At 66.7% G+C, this 15,000-nt stretch overlaps 2 protein-coding genes across 3 annotated transcripts; one reads left to right on the top strand and one right to left on the bottom strand.

The window, feature by feature from the left end:
* Positions 1-462: 462 nt before the first annotated feature.
* Positions 463-6,860, bottom strand: ST3GAL2 (ST3 beta-galactoside alpha-2,3-sialyltransferase 2). The gene is made up of 8 exons (XM_084294505.1): positions 6,793-6,860; positions 4,915-5,090; positions 4,348-4,798; positions 3,831-4,024; positions 3,546-3,725; positions 3,329-3,374; positions 3,118-3,237; positions 463-3,012 (listed from the first exon to the last, which is right to left on the bottom strand). Exons 3-8 carry the CDS (start codon positions 4,681-4,683, stop codon positions 2,839-2,841), a joined length of 1,050 nt encoding a protein of 349 aa, XP_084150631.1. The 5' UTR covers positions 4,684-4,798; positions 4,915-5,090; positions 6,793-6,860; the 3' UTR covers positions 463-2,838.
* Positions 6,861-7,372: 512 nt separating this feature from the next.
* FCSK (fucose kinase) lies at positions 7,373-14,929 on the top strand. 2 transcript variants are annotated; one of them, XM_084294975.1, is made up of 23 exons: positions 7,373-7,489; positions 7,570-7,724; positions 8,496-8,546; positions 8,639-8,764; positions 8,915-8,987; positions 9,217-9,314; positions 9,479-9,559; positions 9,667-9,786; positions 9,872-10,013; positions 10,198-10,325; positions 10,427-10,525; positions 10,767-10,937; positions 11,011-11,078; positions 11,252-11,622; positions 11,752-11,962; positions 12,048-12,214; positions 12,293-12,520; positions 12,685-12,828; positions 12,899-13,018; positions 13,098-13,285; positions 13,384-13,483; positions 14,014-14,237; positions 14,374-14,929. In XM_084294975.1, exons 1-23 carry the CDS (start codon positions 7,414-7,416, stop codon positions 14,488-14,490), a joined length of 3,258 nt encoding a protein of 1,085 aa, XP_084151101.1. In that variant the 5' UTR covers positions 7,373-7,413; the 3' UTR covers positions 14,491-14,929. The 2 variants fall into 2 exon arrangements, with proteins under 2 accessions (XP_084151101.1, XP_084151100.1); XM_084294974.1 differs by having other exon boundaries at positions 10,424-10,525.
* The last annotated feature ends 71 nt before the right edge of the window (positions 14,930-15,000 follow it).

Raw genomic sequence — 15,000 nt, 5'->3', positions numbered from 1 at the left:
TGGCCCCAGAACGCTGTGTGGGGTTTCGGCCCCCTCTGGCCCCAGCCCTCTGCCAGCACCCAGCTGCAGCAGCCCTCCTGGGGATGCCAGAACACAAAGGGTGAGTTTTTATTTTTATTTTTTTTCCCCCTTGTGCTTCCCTTTCAGTGGAATTTCCTTTGTTTCAGCTTGTGCTCATTGCCTTTCCTGCCAGGATGTGGACAGGGCTGGATCCTGGAGCACCCCTAACCCCACAGTGTGGGCTGACCGAGAGCTGTGCCCTGCTGCAGGGATGGAGCCAGCTCCCTGCCATGGGGGAAATGCCCCAAATTTTTCCCCAAAGCCCTGGGGAAAATGCTCCAAAACCGTTCTTGAGACAAATGCCCAAGTTTTAACTCCCAGCAGGAGATGGAAAATCTCTCATCCATCCTCTCTCTGTAGGAGCACGCTATAGGAGAGGACAGGAGGGAAACACGGAGGGCTTTGGATGCATGATTTTTATTGACTAAAAAAAAAACAAACAAAAACAACCAAAAAAAGTTGGTTTAAGACAATTGTGTGCAGAAGTACCCGCGTAGGCAGAAGCTACGGGCACCGCCCTGGCCGTGGCGCAGGGCACGGGGCCACCTCTCCCGCTTGGGCACCGTGTGATGGAGGCCCCCAAAACCTCTTTTTTTTGCCTCTGTGCCCCCAAAACGGGCACCCCCTGCCCGTAGCCTCTGCCTACGTCTCCTCTATGTACAGTACAGTGGTGCTCGGAGGCGCAGCGCCCGCGGGGCGTGCAGCATGCTCGTGCGTGGAGTGGTCGCGAGTCCTCGTGGCGGGACGCTTTAAATAATACCAACACCAATAATAATAATAATAATAACAATAATAAAAAGGGAGGTGTGTGGGGGGGAAGGAAGTTAGCCGAAAAACTGTCGGATGCTGGCACGGTGCTGCCGGCGGGCTCGGGACCCAGCGCATCCTCTCGCCCCGTGATTGTCTGGCCCGGAGCGGGGAGCAGTGCTGGTCCAGCCCCGTCGCGCTGGATCCGTCCTCCCCAGCGTCTGCCCCGCACCCAGGAGGTGCCCCGAGGCCGCCCCGTGCCCCCCAGGAGGGGAAGGAGAAGAGGAGGAAGCCCCGGGGTCAGCCCTGGTGCATCCCAACCTCACAGGGTGGTGTTGGCAGCGGGCTTGGTCCGGCGCGGCCGACAGGAGATGGTCAAGGCACTCGTTGTTGCTCGTGGTTTTGTGATTTTTTGTGGTTTTCTTCCCCTAAAAAAAAATAAATCAACGGACCAAACGCCAAGGCAATGCCCCAGGAGGGTGCAGGATGCGTCCTGGGGCTGCTTCTACCAAAACCTGCCCAGAAAAAAAACCTGGGATTGGAGCCCCGTGGGCAGAAGAGAGGAGAAAGGGCCCAGCCCGGGTGCCCCAAGCCTTGCACTTCACGACTGCAGAGAGAAACCTCCAAAAATAATAAAAAAAAAGAAAACCCCGTGGAAAAAAATAAATCAATCCAAAGCAGAGAAACAGGTAAGGGGCTGCTACAGAAAAGCCAGATGTGAAAGGAAAAAACCCCAAGCCCCCAGCGCTCCCTGCTCTCCCTGGGGTGGAGGCGCGGGGCTGGTGTCGCCCAGCGGCTCCATGATTGCCTTGGGCTTGAGCTTTCCAGCACGTCCCAACCCCAGCTGCTTGATTGCCCAAAAGAAAAGTGGTTTTCATTACACCACCAGGAGGCTGCACCCCTGCCTGTGCCACCGGCAGCAGGGAGCGTGGGGCTAGCCCTGGGGACCTGCAAAAATCCCCATCCCAAAAATCCCACGCCTCGCCTGCCGGCGTGAGCAGAGCAACGCCTTTGGGTTTCCAGCTTCTCACCAGAGCCAGCAAACGGGGGAACAACAAAAGAAAAAGCACGCTTCGTCCACCTGCTGAAGCCAGCCCCCGCCTGCCCTTTTTCTGTTCTGAAAGGGCAGGGAAAGCCCGCTCCATCCCTCGCCACGCGCCTGCTGCTGCGCATCGGGTGTCACCGTAACCAGGGACGTGGGGTGCTGCAGAGGGACCAGGCTGCCGCTGTGCAGGTCTCTCAGCTGCCGGCTGCATGCGGCCACCCCAAATTCCTCCTAACCTTTAACCTTGGGCAAAGAGTGCCCAGGACGCCGGCCCCGACGCAGCGGGGTTGGCACGGTGGCGTCCCCGAGCCAGCATCGCCGCAGCAGGCTCCAGCAACGGGACCGCAGGAGTCCGACCTCCCCTTCCTGGGGACCACGGGATTGCAGCCGCAAAGGGACGTCGCCAAGCGAAGGGGGGAGAAAAAAAAATCAAATTATAGGACGAAAGCAGCGGTGGCTTCCGCACCCGGGGACAGGCAGAGCCGGAGGAGGTGGCCGTCGGACGCCGGCACGGTGGCACGACACAACTACGCCCTCGGGGGCTGATTGTCACTTGACCCTTGGCTCGGGTGCTTCCCGAAGTCGCCAGGCTTCAGGTTTTTTTTTTTGTTGTTGTGTGTTTTCTTTTTGTTTGTTTTCATTTTAAAAAGAGCAGCATTTGGTTTGACTGTAAAGAGATGCAAGTCGGGCGCTCCCGCCGGCCGGGCGCTGAGTGCGTCTGTAAATCCTCGCTCGGCTGAGGCAGGTTCCTTAATAACAATAATATTAAGTAAAAACCCCCAGAACAACAAAAAGTCTCCTTTTTCGCTCAAAACCTGATTGGTCACAGGCACCGAGCGCTGCCCGGAGCAGCTCCATTGGGGCCACGCTGCCGGCCGGGGGCTGCCGGCGAGCACCCACGGGTGCTGGGGCCACCCGCTGCCGGCCGGGCGCCGAGCCCCGCTCCTTGGCGTGGGCGAGCTGGAGGACGCGCCGCCGTCCGGCCCTCAGTTCCCCCGGTAGACCTCGATCCTGCTGGTTTTGGCCAGCATGTCGATGATGTGCGCCTCGAAGTCGGCGTCGTGCACCCCGGTCTTCCTGAACTCGCCGGCGTAGCGGTTGTTCTCCCAGTAGTGGTGCCAGTTGCCCCGGCTGTCGGCGCCGAACCCGAAGACGTTCACCTGCGGGGTGAGAGTCAGCACCCAAAAATGGAATAAAATAATAATAATAATAAAAAAAAAAATAAGCCAGCTCCTGGCAGGTGTCCCTGTGCCACTGCCACCCACCTCGTCACAGACGTGCAGGGCGAAGAAGAGCACCAGCATGCCGGTGGAGGGGTAGCGCCCGTGGTGCTCCGTCCAGCGGTCGTGGATGTACTTGAAGAAGGCAGGGTTGTAGATCTGCACCTGGCAGCCAGGGGAGGAGGGATGCTGGCTGAGCAGCCCGGCACGCCGTGTCTGTCCCTCCCCGGGGGCAGAGGCGCGGGGCCGTCCTTACCTTTTCCTTGTCCACCCGCAGGAAAGGCTTCACGGGCGCGTAGGTGCTGAGGCAAAAAAAGAAAAGCAGAGGGGATGGAGGAGATGGGATGGAGGAACACAGCGAGCCCCGGCAGCGATCATTCGCCACTCCCAGCGTGGGACAAAAAGGCCCCGAGGCGACGCCACCTCTGCAGGTGACACGAGTGAGGATGACGGCGGTGCTGCCGGGTACTTACAACCTGATCTGGCCGGTGGAGAGGGCGCTGGCAATCCAGAGCAGGTCCAGGGTCTTGAAGGGCACCAGCACGAAGCTGATGTTGGCGGGCAGGTTCTTGGCACTCTCGGGGTACATGAAGTGGTGCGTGGTCCGGCCGCCCACGTCCCCCTCGAAGCCCACCGTGGGCGCCTGGTTCATCCTGGGGACAGAGGCGGGCGCTGGGGTGCGGAAGGGGCCGGGCGAGCCCCCAGCCTGGCCGTGGGGGTCCCAATTTCGGGCCGTGTTTTCTCATCCCAGCCCTCACCTCATGACGAAGTCGTGCCCATCGATCTCGGGCCCGTAGCCGGAGCCGCGCAGGTTGCCCGAGTTGCCCACCACGGCGCAGCGCCGGCAGTGGCGCGGGTCGCGCCAGCGGTAGGGGTTCTCGCCCGGCACGATCTGGAAGAGCTTGCTCAGCACCTCCTGCGTGTTGTGGGACTTGAACTGGGGCTGCAGCATCTGCGGGGCGACAGGGAGGGAGGTGACACTGGCAGCCCCCTCCCCACTGCTCCGAGTGTGGGGGCTCGGGGCGGAGATGCTGCAGGATCCCGAGTAGAGGGCAAAACAGGGTGGTGAGCAAGGGAGGGAAGCTGCAAGCGGGGAAAGGATTTAAAAAAAAAAAAAAAGTTAAAAATAGAGGAAATGAGGCCCAAAATGCCGGGCCTGCCCCACGTGGCAATTAAACCAGGTCGGAGCCACTCGGTGGCCATACAGGCAGGGCTGAGGCGCTGCCTGGAGGAGTTTCCAAAGCGCTGGGGCCCCGCACCCTGTGGGACGCTCACCATCCACCACCGCTGGACGTCCGGCGGCAGCTCCATGTTCTCCTTGGTCCACACCGGGGAGACGCGGCCGTCGTAGCGGCTGTCAAACCAGGCGGCCGCGGCGTCGGCAGCGTCCTCGGGGCAGCGTCGGCAGGCGCAGCCCCTCGGGTACAGCCCCCCGTGGCCGAGCCGCCGCACGCCGGCGTAGCCGGGCACCAGCTTCACCCGGTGGATGCCGCCCAGCCCGCCGGGGTCCAGGTAGGCGATGCTGTGGTGGGAGTAGGTGAAGAGCACGGACATGACGAAGACGAGGAGGAAGGCGGTCGAGAGGAAGCAGAGGCGCAGCGAGCACTTCATGGCGGGCGGGTGGGCACGGCGGGCGCCGCTCGCCTGGCATAGGGCTGGGGCGCGGGGCGGGCGTGGGAGGGGGGCCGGCGGGCACGGGGTGGAGGCAGGCGGCCGGCGGGGCTCCCTGTGGGGTGCAGAGACGTGGGTCACCGTGGGGTGGGGGCACAAAGCCCGGCCCGCAAGGCCTCGGGGGGCCAGGAGGGCTTTGCGCTGCTATGGGGTGGGTTGGGGCACCCCTACCTGCTGGGGTGCAGCTTTCCATCCGCCTGGCACGGCACGGCACGGCTCGGCACGCCGGGCTCAGCCGTAGCTCCGCGTCCCCGTGGCTCTGCGGGCTCGGGGACCCGTCCCCAGCTGGCTCCGGGCTGCGGCAGCGCTCATCGTCCCTGCGCTGGGGACACCTCGGGGACAGCAGCCTGGAGCGGAGAGCACAGGGACGGACGTTGGACCCGGGACGCTCCCCGCAAAGCCCTCGTGGGGATAAGGGCAAGAATCGCCCCGGCACCGCGGCTGATCGCTTTGCAGAGCCAGCTGTGCGCCGGCGGCACCCTGCCCGAATTATTAACCCGCTCTCAAATATTTGCCCAGGCTGAGAGAGGAATGCAGCCGGCGAGCATCCTCCCTCCGCGGGCATTTCCCCGCCCGCAGCTGGGGGTGAACGCACCCTACAAGGGCGTTCCTGCAGAATTAATGCCCGAAGCAACCAGCCCTTGGTGAGCACGGCATCGCGGCCACGGCGCACCCAGGGGTGCCACCCGCCCCAGGCACCCGGCGAGCGTCGCCCAGCGCATCGTGACGGGGTGACAGCGGTGCCCGATGTTTGCCGCAGGAGGAGGAAGGGAGAAACAGGGTTTGGGACCGACAGCGCGCCGAGCACCATGTGGCGAACCCCGGCCAGGGTTCAGGGAGCGGGATGGTGGTGGCACCGCCGGAGCTTCTCTCCGGGACCCCGCCGAGGGCAGGAGAGGAGGAAGGGGGGCACTGAGCACCTGCAGACATGGGTGCGGGGTCCCAGCAGGGGGTCCCAGCATGTCAGGGCCCATAGGACCACCGGGTTGGGTGCCACCACGATGTGTCCCACCAAGCCACCGGGGCAGGTCCCACCAAAGCTACTGGGCTGGGTCCCACCACATTGGGTCCCACCAGTTCAGATCCCACTAAGCTGGGTATGACCAGGTCGGGTCCCACCAAGCCATGGGGTCGGGAACCACTGCATCAGGTCCCACCAGACTATTAGGTCAGATCCCACCAACTCGGGTCCCACCGAGCCACCGGGTCACGTATGACCAGGTCCTGTCCTAAGGCACCGTGTTGGGACCCGCGGGCTCGGCTCCCACCAAGCCACAGCCCGCACCCCGTGGGCATGCAGCAGCCGCTCGCAGCGGGGGCTCAGCCCCCCCAGCACCCCCCAGCACCTCCTCGCCCCCACGTCCCCCTGTGCCCCCCATGTGCTGCACCCGCTGCATTGCCCCGAAAACCCGCGGGGAGCACGGGGCTGGCACCGCCAGGGTTTGGCCTCGGGGCTGGGGAGCAGAGGTGGTGTCAGCGGGGGGCCAGGATGAGGAAACGTGTCGGGACCTCGCTGCTCGGCCCCAATTTGGGCACCCCAAAATTGGGGGGGGGGTGTCCAGGTCCGGACACCCCCGTCCCCATTGCAGGCCACCGCGTGAGCCCCGTCCCCCGTTAATTAACAGCACCGTGGGTGCCGGCAGGGGACATGGGGTGCCCGGAGGGGGCAGTTTGGGAGCCCCGACCCCAAAAAACACCTTATGGGGGGGTGCACAGGGGGGTGGGCGCTGCCCCCCCCGGGTGACACGGCTGTCCCCAGGGGCACTCACACCACCCCCTGCTCACCCCCCCATACCCCTGCGTCCCCCCACAACCCCAGCATCCCCCGGGACCCCCCCCAGGACCCCCCAAAGCACCCCCAGGACCCCCCCCAGCCCCTCGCCCACCCCGGGGGGGCTCCGGGCGCTCTCCCCCCACCCCTCACGCCCCCCCCCCGTCCCCCCCCCGTTTCCCCCCATCCCCTTTTTTCCCCTCCCCCCCCCCCAGCCCCACACATGGGGTCCCCCCCCCCCGATCTCCCCCCGGCCCCCCCCCCGGCCCCAGCCCCACCTGGCTCCGCTCCGGGCCCCGCCGCCGCCGCCGCCCCCCCCCCACCGTCGCCGCGCCCTCCGCGGGGCCGGGCCGAGCCGTGCGGGGGGTGGGCCCGGCAGGCTGGGAGCTGTAGTCCGGGGGGGTTGTGGGACTTGTAGGAACCGGGACGGCGCCGGGACCCCCCGGGACCCCACAGACCCCCCCCGGGACCCCACAGACCCCCCCGGGACCTCAGGGACCCCCCCCGGTGCCTCACGGAGCCCCCCACCCACGGGCACAGGGCAGCCCTGGCCATGTTTCCCTCAGGCCCCGCCACCCCCTGCCGCCGTGCTGTGTGTTTTTAGGACGTTTTTGGGGGCCAACGGTCTCCGTGAGTTATTTTTTTGGGGCAAAATACTCGAAAATCTTTTTTTTTTAATTCCTAACAACCCCCCCCCACACACAGACGCAGAGCGAGGTCGCTGCGCCTTTAAGGAGTCCCCCGCGCGGTGCACGCTGGGAGTTGTAGTCCAGCGCCGGCCTCTCCCCAGCGCTGCGCGGCGGGAGGGCGGGGCCACGGCGGACTACAACTCCCAGCGGGCACCGCGGCGCCGCCTGAGGAAGGGGCTCCTGAGGCGAAGCTGAGGCGAAGCTGAGGCGATGGCGGCGGCGGCCGGCTGGGCCGCGGTGGTGCTGACCTGCCGGCCAGGCGGCTCCGTGCCGGCCCTGCGGCGAGGCAAGCGGCGGGGCCGGGGCTCCCTCAGCGCCGGGGGGTGGCGGGGAGCCGGCCCTCAGCTCCCCCTGCTCGCCCGGCAGAGCTGGAGCTGAGGCGGCGCCGGGGGGCGCTGGGCCCGGAGCCCCCCCTGGTGGTGGTGCTGGAGGACCCCTGGGCCCGCCTGGGTAGCGGCGGGGCCACCCTCAACGCCCTGCTGGCGGCTGCCGAGAGGCTGAGTGCCAGGGCGGGGGGCACGGTGAGATGGGGGGGGGGGGCGTGGGGAGGGGCCTGGGGGGTGGGGGAGGGCTTGGGGGTGAGGGGTCTCCTGGGGGAGAGGGGGAGAGGAGGGGGTTCTGGGGGGAGGGAGGGGGTGTGGGGAAGGGCAGGGGGAGAGGGAGGGTCTGAGGGGGTCCTGGGGGTGAGGGGCAAGGGATAGGGGCCTGGGGGGAGGGGGAGGGCCTGGGGGTGTGGGGTTCCCTGGGGGAGAGGGTTTTAGGGTCCCGGCGGGGGTCCTAGGGAGAGAGGGGGGGCATTTGGGGAGGGGCAGGGGGAGAGGGAGGGCTTGGGGAGGAAGGTCCTGAGGGGAGGGGAAAGGCCTGGGACAGGGGGGGTCCAAGGTGGGGAGGGGCAGGGGTAGGGCCTAGAGGGGTGATACTGAAGGGGGAGGGTCCCAGGATGGGGCTCTGGGGGGAGCAGGAGGTTTGGGGGGGGAGGGGGTGGGCAGGGAGAGGGGTACAGGAGCATGGGGTGGGGGTCCCAGGTGGGGAGGGGCAGAGGGAGAAGGAGGTACAGGGAGGGGGAAGCTTTGGGGGAGGGAGGTCCCTGGGGAGAGAGGAATGCAGGGGGTGTCCTGGGAGAGGGGAGGGTCGCAGGTGGGGAAGGTAATGGGAGGGGGAGGTCCTGAGGGCGGAGTGCTGGGGGTGGGTATTGGGGAAGGGGGTCCCGGACTGGGGGAGGTCCTGAGGTGGGTGTGGGGGGGAGTCCTGGGGGTCCCCGCTGCCGACTGCTCCCCGCTCTGCCCCCCCAGGTGGTGACCTCCGATGTCCTGAGGGATGCCCGGATCCTCGTGCTGCACATGGTGAGGGCAGGGGCTGCAGATGGGCCCCCCACCCATCCTGGGACCCTCTGACCCCTGGCTGACAGCCCCCTGCTCCATCTCCCCCCCCCCAGGGCCGCGAATTCTCCTTCGATGACTGCAGCCGGGCCTTCACCTGCCTCCCCGCAGAGGACCCCGACGCCCCGGCCGAGGCCCCAGTGTGCAACCTGGACAGCCTGCTGCACACCCTGACGCACCGGGTGCGTGTGGGACGGGCTCACCCCGGCACCAACGTGGGCCTGGGGCACCTTTGGGTGCCGCCAGCAGGGTGACAAGGGCGCCGGGTGGCCCCCATGGGGGCTGAGCCCCCTTCTGAGCCCCCCCTGAGCGCACGGCTCTTCTCTTGGCAGCTCTGCGTGGGCTCCCCGCCCGGCCTGTGGGTGTGCAGCACCGACATGCTCCTCACCGTGCCCTCAGCGCCAGGTGGGTGGGTGCCAGCCCTGCCTCCAGCACCCGCTTGGGCTCGTGGTGGCAACAGTGTGGCCACTTCAGCCTCTGCTGGGCACCCGCTGCTGAGAGCGCACCCATGGGTGGCACCCAGAAGGGCTCGGGGGCGGTTGGTGTGGCCGAGGCCAGGTGCTGGTGCCACAGTGGCTGGTTTTTGGGTGGCTTTGTGGGGCCAGCAGGCACTTCTTCGTGTCCCTGTCCCCAGGCATCGACTGGGCTGGCTTCCAGGGCGTCCGAGTGATTGCCGTGCCCGGCAGCCAGGCCTACGCCAGGAACCACGGGGTGTACCTCGCTGACGAGCAGGTTGGTAGCAGTCCTAATGGTATCACCCTCCTAGAGCCCCTTTGGAGGGGTGGGGGCTTCCCGCTCCCTTCCCCTGCCCTGTGGGGTCTCTATCCCTTTGTTCCTGCGGGACCTGTGTGGCGTGGGGCGCCCCAAAATCCTCTTTGGGGTTGTCTTTCTCCCAGGGGCTGGTGCACGACATCATCTACAGAGGCACGGAGGCGCAGATCCGGCAGTGTGCAGGGCCCGATGGCAGCGTCCCGCTGGTATGTCACCCGTGTCACCTCCCCTCGTGCCACCTCCCCTCGTGTCACCTGCCTGCCCCGCTGAGGGACAGGGCCAGCACGGCCTCGGCCCCGCTGTGCCCCCGCAGGTCTGTGGGGTGGTTTTCTTCTCCTCGGACGCCGCCGAGCAGCTCCTGGCCACCCACGTCATCCCGCCCCTGGACGCCTGCACCTACATGGGGCTGGACTCGGGGGCGCCGCCCATCCAGGTGACACCCCGCGGGGACAACGGGGCGCCCGTGGGTGCCGTGCTTGCAGCGGGGCTGTACCCGGGGACGTCCCTTCTGTCCCCAGCTCTCCCTCTTCTTCGACATCGTGCTGAGCATGGCGCGGGGGGTGACGGAGGAGGACTTTGTGAAGGGAGGCAGCGACGCCAGCGCCAGGAGCGCCCGCTCCGTGCTGTGGGCATCTCTCCGCGCCTTCCCCCTCAGCGTGGGTGAGCGGCGCTGCGTGGGGACGTGGCCTGGACCCCTGGGTGGGGAGAAATTTGGGGTCAGGGCCTGGTACCAGCCCTTTCTCTGGGGAGGAGGAGAGCAGGGAGGGCTGCTGGGGATGCCAGGAGCATCTCCTGGCCCTGCGTTTGCGGTTCGTATGCTGACAGCTCTCCTGGCTCCCCGCAGCCTGCATCCCCGATGCGTCCTACGACTACCTGACCGCGTCGGCGAGCGACCACATCCGCAGCCTGACGCTCCTGCCCGGCTCCGCCAGCCACCTCCGCTTCTGCAAGACAGCCCACTCCCAGGCCGACGTAGGTCCTTCCAGCCCCGTTTCGCCCTCGGGCACGTTTTTTGGGACGTTGCTCCCCGCTGCGTGGCCAGCCCCTGGCGTCCCCGTGTCCCCCTGCAGCAGCCCTGGCTCCTGGAGGACGGCTCCTCGGTCACCAACAGCCTGCTGGAGGGAGCCGTGCGCCTGGCGGCCGGCAGCGCCATCCAGCACTGTCACCTGCAGGTAGGTGGCGGGGGGGACTCGGAGGGGACCCGCTGTGAGTTTTGGGGCGCCCTGCCCCTTCTGGCTGCCTTTTTTGGACCCTAGAGGCATGAATTTCTGCAGTCTGTATCCCCTCAGAGCTTGGTGACCGACCCCAGCCCTGGTTTTTGCTGCCCACTGCATGTTTTCTGGGGTGTCTGTCCCCTTCCAAGGTCGGGGGCTGCTCGGGGGGCTGCTCATGGTCCTGATGCTCCCTCCGCAGGGTCCCCTGGAGATCGGCCCCGGCTGCCTCCTCTCGGGCCTCACGGCGAGCTCCTCCCCAGCCCTGCAGGGCTGCCCCCTGCGCGACGTCGTCCTCCAGGGCCACCACGTCTGGCTGCGGGACCTGTCCTGCCGCGTCTTCACGCTCAGCGGCCGCCTCGACGACTGGCAGGTGAGGGAGGGCGAGGTGGGGCGGGATTCCCCGCGGGGCTGGGGTGTAACCGACCCCTCTGCGTCCCCCCCAGAGCCCTGCTGAAGCTTCCACCTACCTCAATGTGCCCTGGGCTGAGTTTTTCCATCGGACGGGCATATGGTGAGTGCCACGTGCTCCGACAGAGCAAGGGACCCGGTTCCCCTGGGCTTCCAGTGCCACCCCGCACCTCTAAGGCCACACCAGGAGGCATCGTGGCCACCTCAACCCCTCCTCCCCACCTGGAAGCTGCCCTCGAGCCTCGGGGCGCTGCTGATGGGCTCTCCCTCATCCAGGGAAGGGGACCTTTGGGACGCCCAGACCCCGCCGAGCAGCCGCTGCCTGCTCAGCGCCCGGCTCTTCCCGGTGCTGCACGCCTCCGAGGCGCTGGGGCTGGAGGACGTGCTGTGGCTGCTGGCCCCAACGGCGGGGCCCGGCGGGCGGCTGGCACGCTGGCGGGCGGCCTGGCGAATGTCCTGGGAGGAGCTGCTGCCCTGCCTGGACAAGGAGGCCGAGCTGGGCGCCCGCCGGGCCCTTTTCTTCCTGCAGGGCCAGCGCAAGGTGCGCCGGGTGCTGCTGGGGCGCCAGGACGGCAGCCTCCTGCCCCTCATCCGCAGCGCCGTCCACGAGGGCTACCACGAGGCCGTGCTGGGCACGCTGGATGAGGGTAAGCGCGTGGCAGCCCCGCTGCAGGAGCCTGCAGGGCGTTCAAGCCGCACAGATCCCTCTCTTTTGGGGTCAGCTTGTTGCAGAATCGGACTGGGTTGGTGTGACACAACCTCCTTTTGTTTTCCAGTTGCCTCCACGGCCGATGACGCGGGTGTCGCAGCCCGGGCGCTCGCCTGCATCGCCGACGTGCTGGGCTGCCTGGCACAGGGCGAGGGGGGCTTGCGCAGCGGCCCCGCGGCCAACACCCGGTGGGCTTCGGCCTTCAGGCGCCTGGAGAGCGGGGACGTCGCCGGCGGCGTGCGGGAGCTGGCAGCCGAGCGGCAGAAATGGATGAGCGGGTGAGGCGGGGGCTGGCGCGTGGCTGGCATCCCACCCCGGGGGTCAGCAGGCTCGGAGGTGGGCTCAGGGTCGCTTTTTCTGCAGGCCCGACCTGCTGGTGAGGGCGGCCCGGCACTACGAGGGGGCCGAGCAGATCCTCATCCGGCAGGCGGTGATGTCCTCCTGCCGCTTCGTCACCGTGGAGCCGGCGGAGCTGCCGCCCGTGGGGTGCTGGGTGCAGGCCGCGTGCCCGGCCCGCCTCGACCTCTCCGGTGAGCGTTTCCAGCCCGAATGGGGCAGAGGGGATGGGGGGGAAAAAAGGAGCTGGGGCTGACGGCGTGCCTCGGCAGGGGGCTGGAGCGACACCCCCCCGATCACCTACGAGCACGGGGGGGCCGTGGTGGACGTGGCGGTGCTGGTGGACGGCTGCCGGCCCATCGGCGCCCGCGTGCGGCGCATCCCCGAGCCGGAGCTGCGCCTCCTCAGCCTCGGCGGTGTGCCACGAGGGGAGGTGGTGGCCGAGCTGGTGTGCCGGGAGCTGGAGGATTTGAGGGATTACTGCCAGCCGCACGCCCCAGGTGAGGTGGCACCCGGCTGCGTGCCCGACTTGGTGTCCTCCTGGTGGCCCCGAGCTGCTGGGAGTGACCTGCTCTGTTCCTACACCTCTTCTTGTCAGGGGTGATGTGGGTGATGGAGCTGGTGCCAGCTTTAATCTTTTTTTTTTAATTTTATTTATTTCCAGGGGCCTTGCTGAAAGCTGCCTTCATTTGCACCCAGATCGTGCAGTTCCCCTCGCAGGAACCCCTGCGGGCCCAGCTGATGCGCAGCTTCGGGGGCGGCTTTGAGGTGCACACCTGGTCCAAGCTGCCCCACGGCTCCGGCCTGGGTACGTCCTCAAGGATGGGGGGTGGCATTTGTGTCCCCCCTCTCTGCCCTGACCCTGCCCCTCCCCGCAGGCACCAGCAGCATCCTGGCAGGCGCAGCGATGGCCTCGCTGTACCGGGCGGCCGGCAAGGCGGCGAGCACCGAGTCCCTCATCCACGCCGTGCTGCACCTGGAGCAGAGGCTGACCACAGGTAGAGGGACCGGGGGGAGCCCCCAGAATTTGGGGTGGGGGCCGGGAGGAGGCTGAGCCCCCCCCCCTGTGTCCTGCAGGCGGAGGTTGGCAGGACCAGGTGGGCGGGCTGGTGCCTGGCATCAAAATCGGGAGGTCGAAGGCTCGGCTGCCGCTGCGGGTGGAGGTGGAGGAGATCTCAGTGCCCGAGGGCTTCGCCCGCACCCTCAGCGACCACCTGCTGCTGGTGTACACGGGGAAAACTCGCCTGGCTCGCAACCTGCTCCAGGTAACTCTGCTTCCCCTCGGGTTTGGCAGCCTGAACCCTGCCCCGCCGCGAGGCTGCGGGTGCAGCGCTGCCTCCCCTGAGCCCGGCCTCTCCCGCAGGACGTGGTGAGGAACTGGTACGCCCGGCTGCCCTCCGTCGTGCAGAACGCCCACGCGCTGGTGAGCAACGCCGAGGAGTGTGCCCGGGCCTTGAGGCAAGGTGGGAGCCCCTTCCCTGCACCGGGCTGGCCCTTTTAAGCAACACAAACACCCCCAGGAGCGTCCCTGCTGGCTTGGGGGGCACACGCTAGGGTGGTGCGGGCTCTGGGAGCTGCAGCAACCTCACGTCCTCACCCCCGTGTCACAGGCAGTGCCCCAAAACTTCAGTTAAGACGTGGAGGAAGCAGGGCTAGAAGTGTCCCTGCGGGGCGTGTGGTGTCTGGTTGGTTTTCCTGAGTCATCTGCTGGGCCTGGGGGCAGGCCTGGCCTTGAGGTGGATTTATTTGGTGGTTGGCTGCTGGGCTGCAGCAGAAGGGAAGCGGGAGCGTGAAAATCAGTAAATTCTCCCCTGGGGAGGGTTAAAAATGAACTGTGCTGGGGTGCCCTGCTCAGGAGGCAGAGGGCTGGGGCAGAGAGATGGCAGAACTCAACTCACTGGGGGCAGGGCCAGGTTTCCGCCTACCCCAGAAGGAGAAAAACTGCCCAATTTGGGATTTTTTGGGCCGTATTTTCATGAGCTTCCTCCCGCAGGTGACCTGGAGCTCCTGGGCACGTGCCTGGAGCGCTACTGGCAGCAGAAGAAGCGCATGGCCCCCGGCTGCGAGCCGCTGGCCGTGGGGCGCATGATGGGCGCCCTCCGGCCCTACGTCCATGGGCAGTGCTTGGCCGGCGCTGGCGGCGGCGGCTTCCTCTATGTCCTCACCAAAGCCCCGCGGCAGAAGGAGGCTCTGCACCAAATTCTGGCCAAAACTGAGGTAAAAAAAAGACTTCCTGGCCCCAAAGTGCTAGAGGGGGTTGCTGCAAAGCTCAGCAGCGCGGGTGGGTTGCTGATGGGGGTGAGCCCCTTGTGTTAGCTCTCCTCCAGCCCCTTTTGCTCTTTTTTTTTGGCAGGGGCTGGGTAATTTCAGCATCCACAGCATCGAAGTGGACACGGGGGGCATCTCAGTGGAGGTTTTGGGATGCGAGCTGGACGCCAGCGCTCCTCCAGGAGAGGACGTGGCTGTGTGAGGGCCTCGGCTCTGCCCTGCTCATCACGGACATGCGGGGCTGAGGAGCCAGGAACGTTCCCCTCGGGGCCGTCCCCTCCCCACGGGGCTGACAGAGCCAGCAGTGCCCCAGGGCACCCCGTGTGGGAGCAGCACAGACCTCAGGCTCCTCAGCAGGACTCCCGGGGTCTCCCTGGGTTCGATGTGGCCTTTTTGTGCTGCTGCTGGGCCTGAAAACCCCCTAGGCTCACGGAGCTGCGCTGAGCCGGGCGGGCAGAAGCTGGGGGCACAGCTGGGCCTGGGGGTTTGCTCCTGCTTTTAGCAGTCGCTGAAGGAAACCTCCAGCAGGAGGAAGGTGAGTGTTCCTGCCCGGCCCCCCAGCCCTGGGTGTGGAATCACGTCCCCCTCCCCAGCCCAGAGGTTATTTCTGCAGTTGCTGATCCCTGCAGGCTCTTTTGAATAAAAAAATCTCATTCCTAGACTGTGCTCGGTCTCCTCTGTCCCTCCCCAGCCTCTCCCTGAGCTAGCAAAG

The sequence above is a fragment of the Netta rufina genome, assembly GCF_964035555.1.
Source record: "Netta rufina genome assembly, chromosome: 13".
Taxonomy (NCBI): domain Eukaryota; kingdom Metazoa; phylum Chordata; class Aves; order Anseriformes; family Anatidae; genus Netta; species Netta rufina.
The sequence above is the reverse complement of the archived record's forward strand: the minus strand, read 5'-3'. Positions and strand labels throughout refer to the sequence as shown.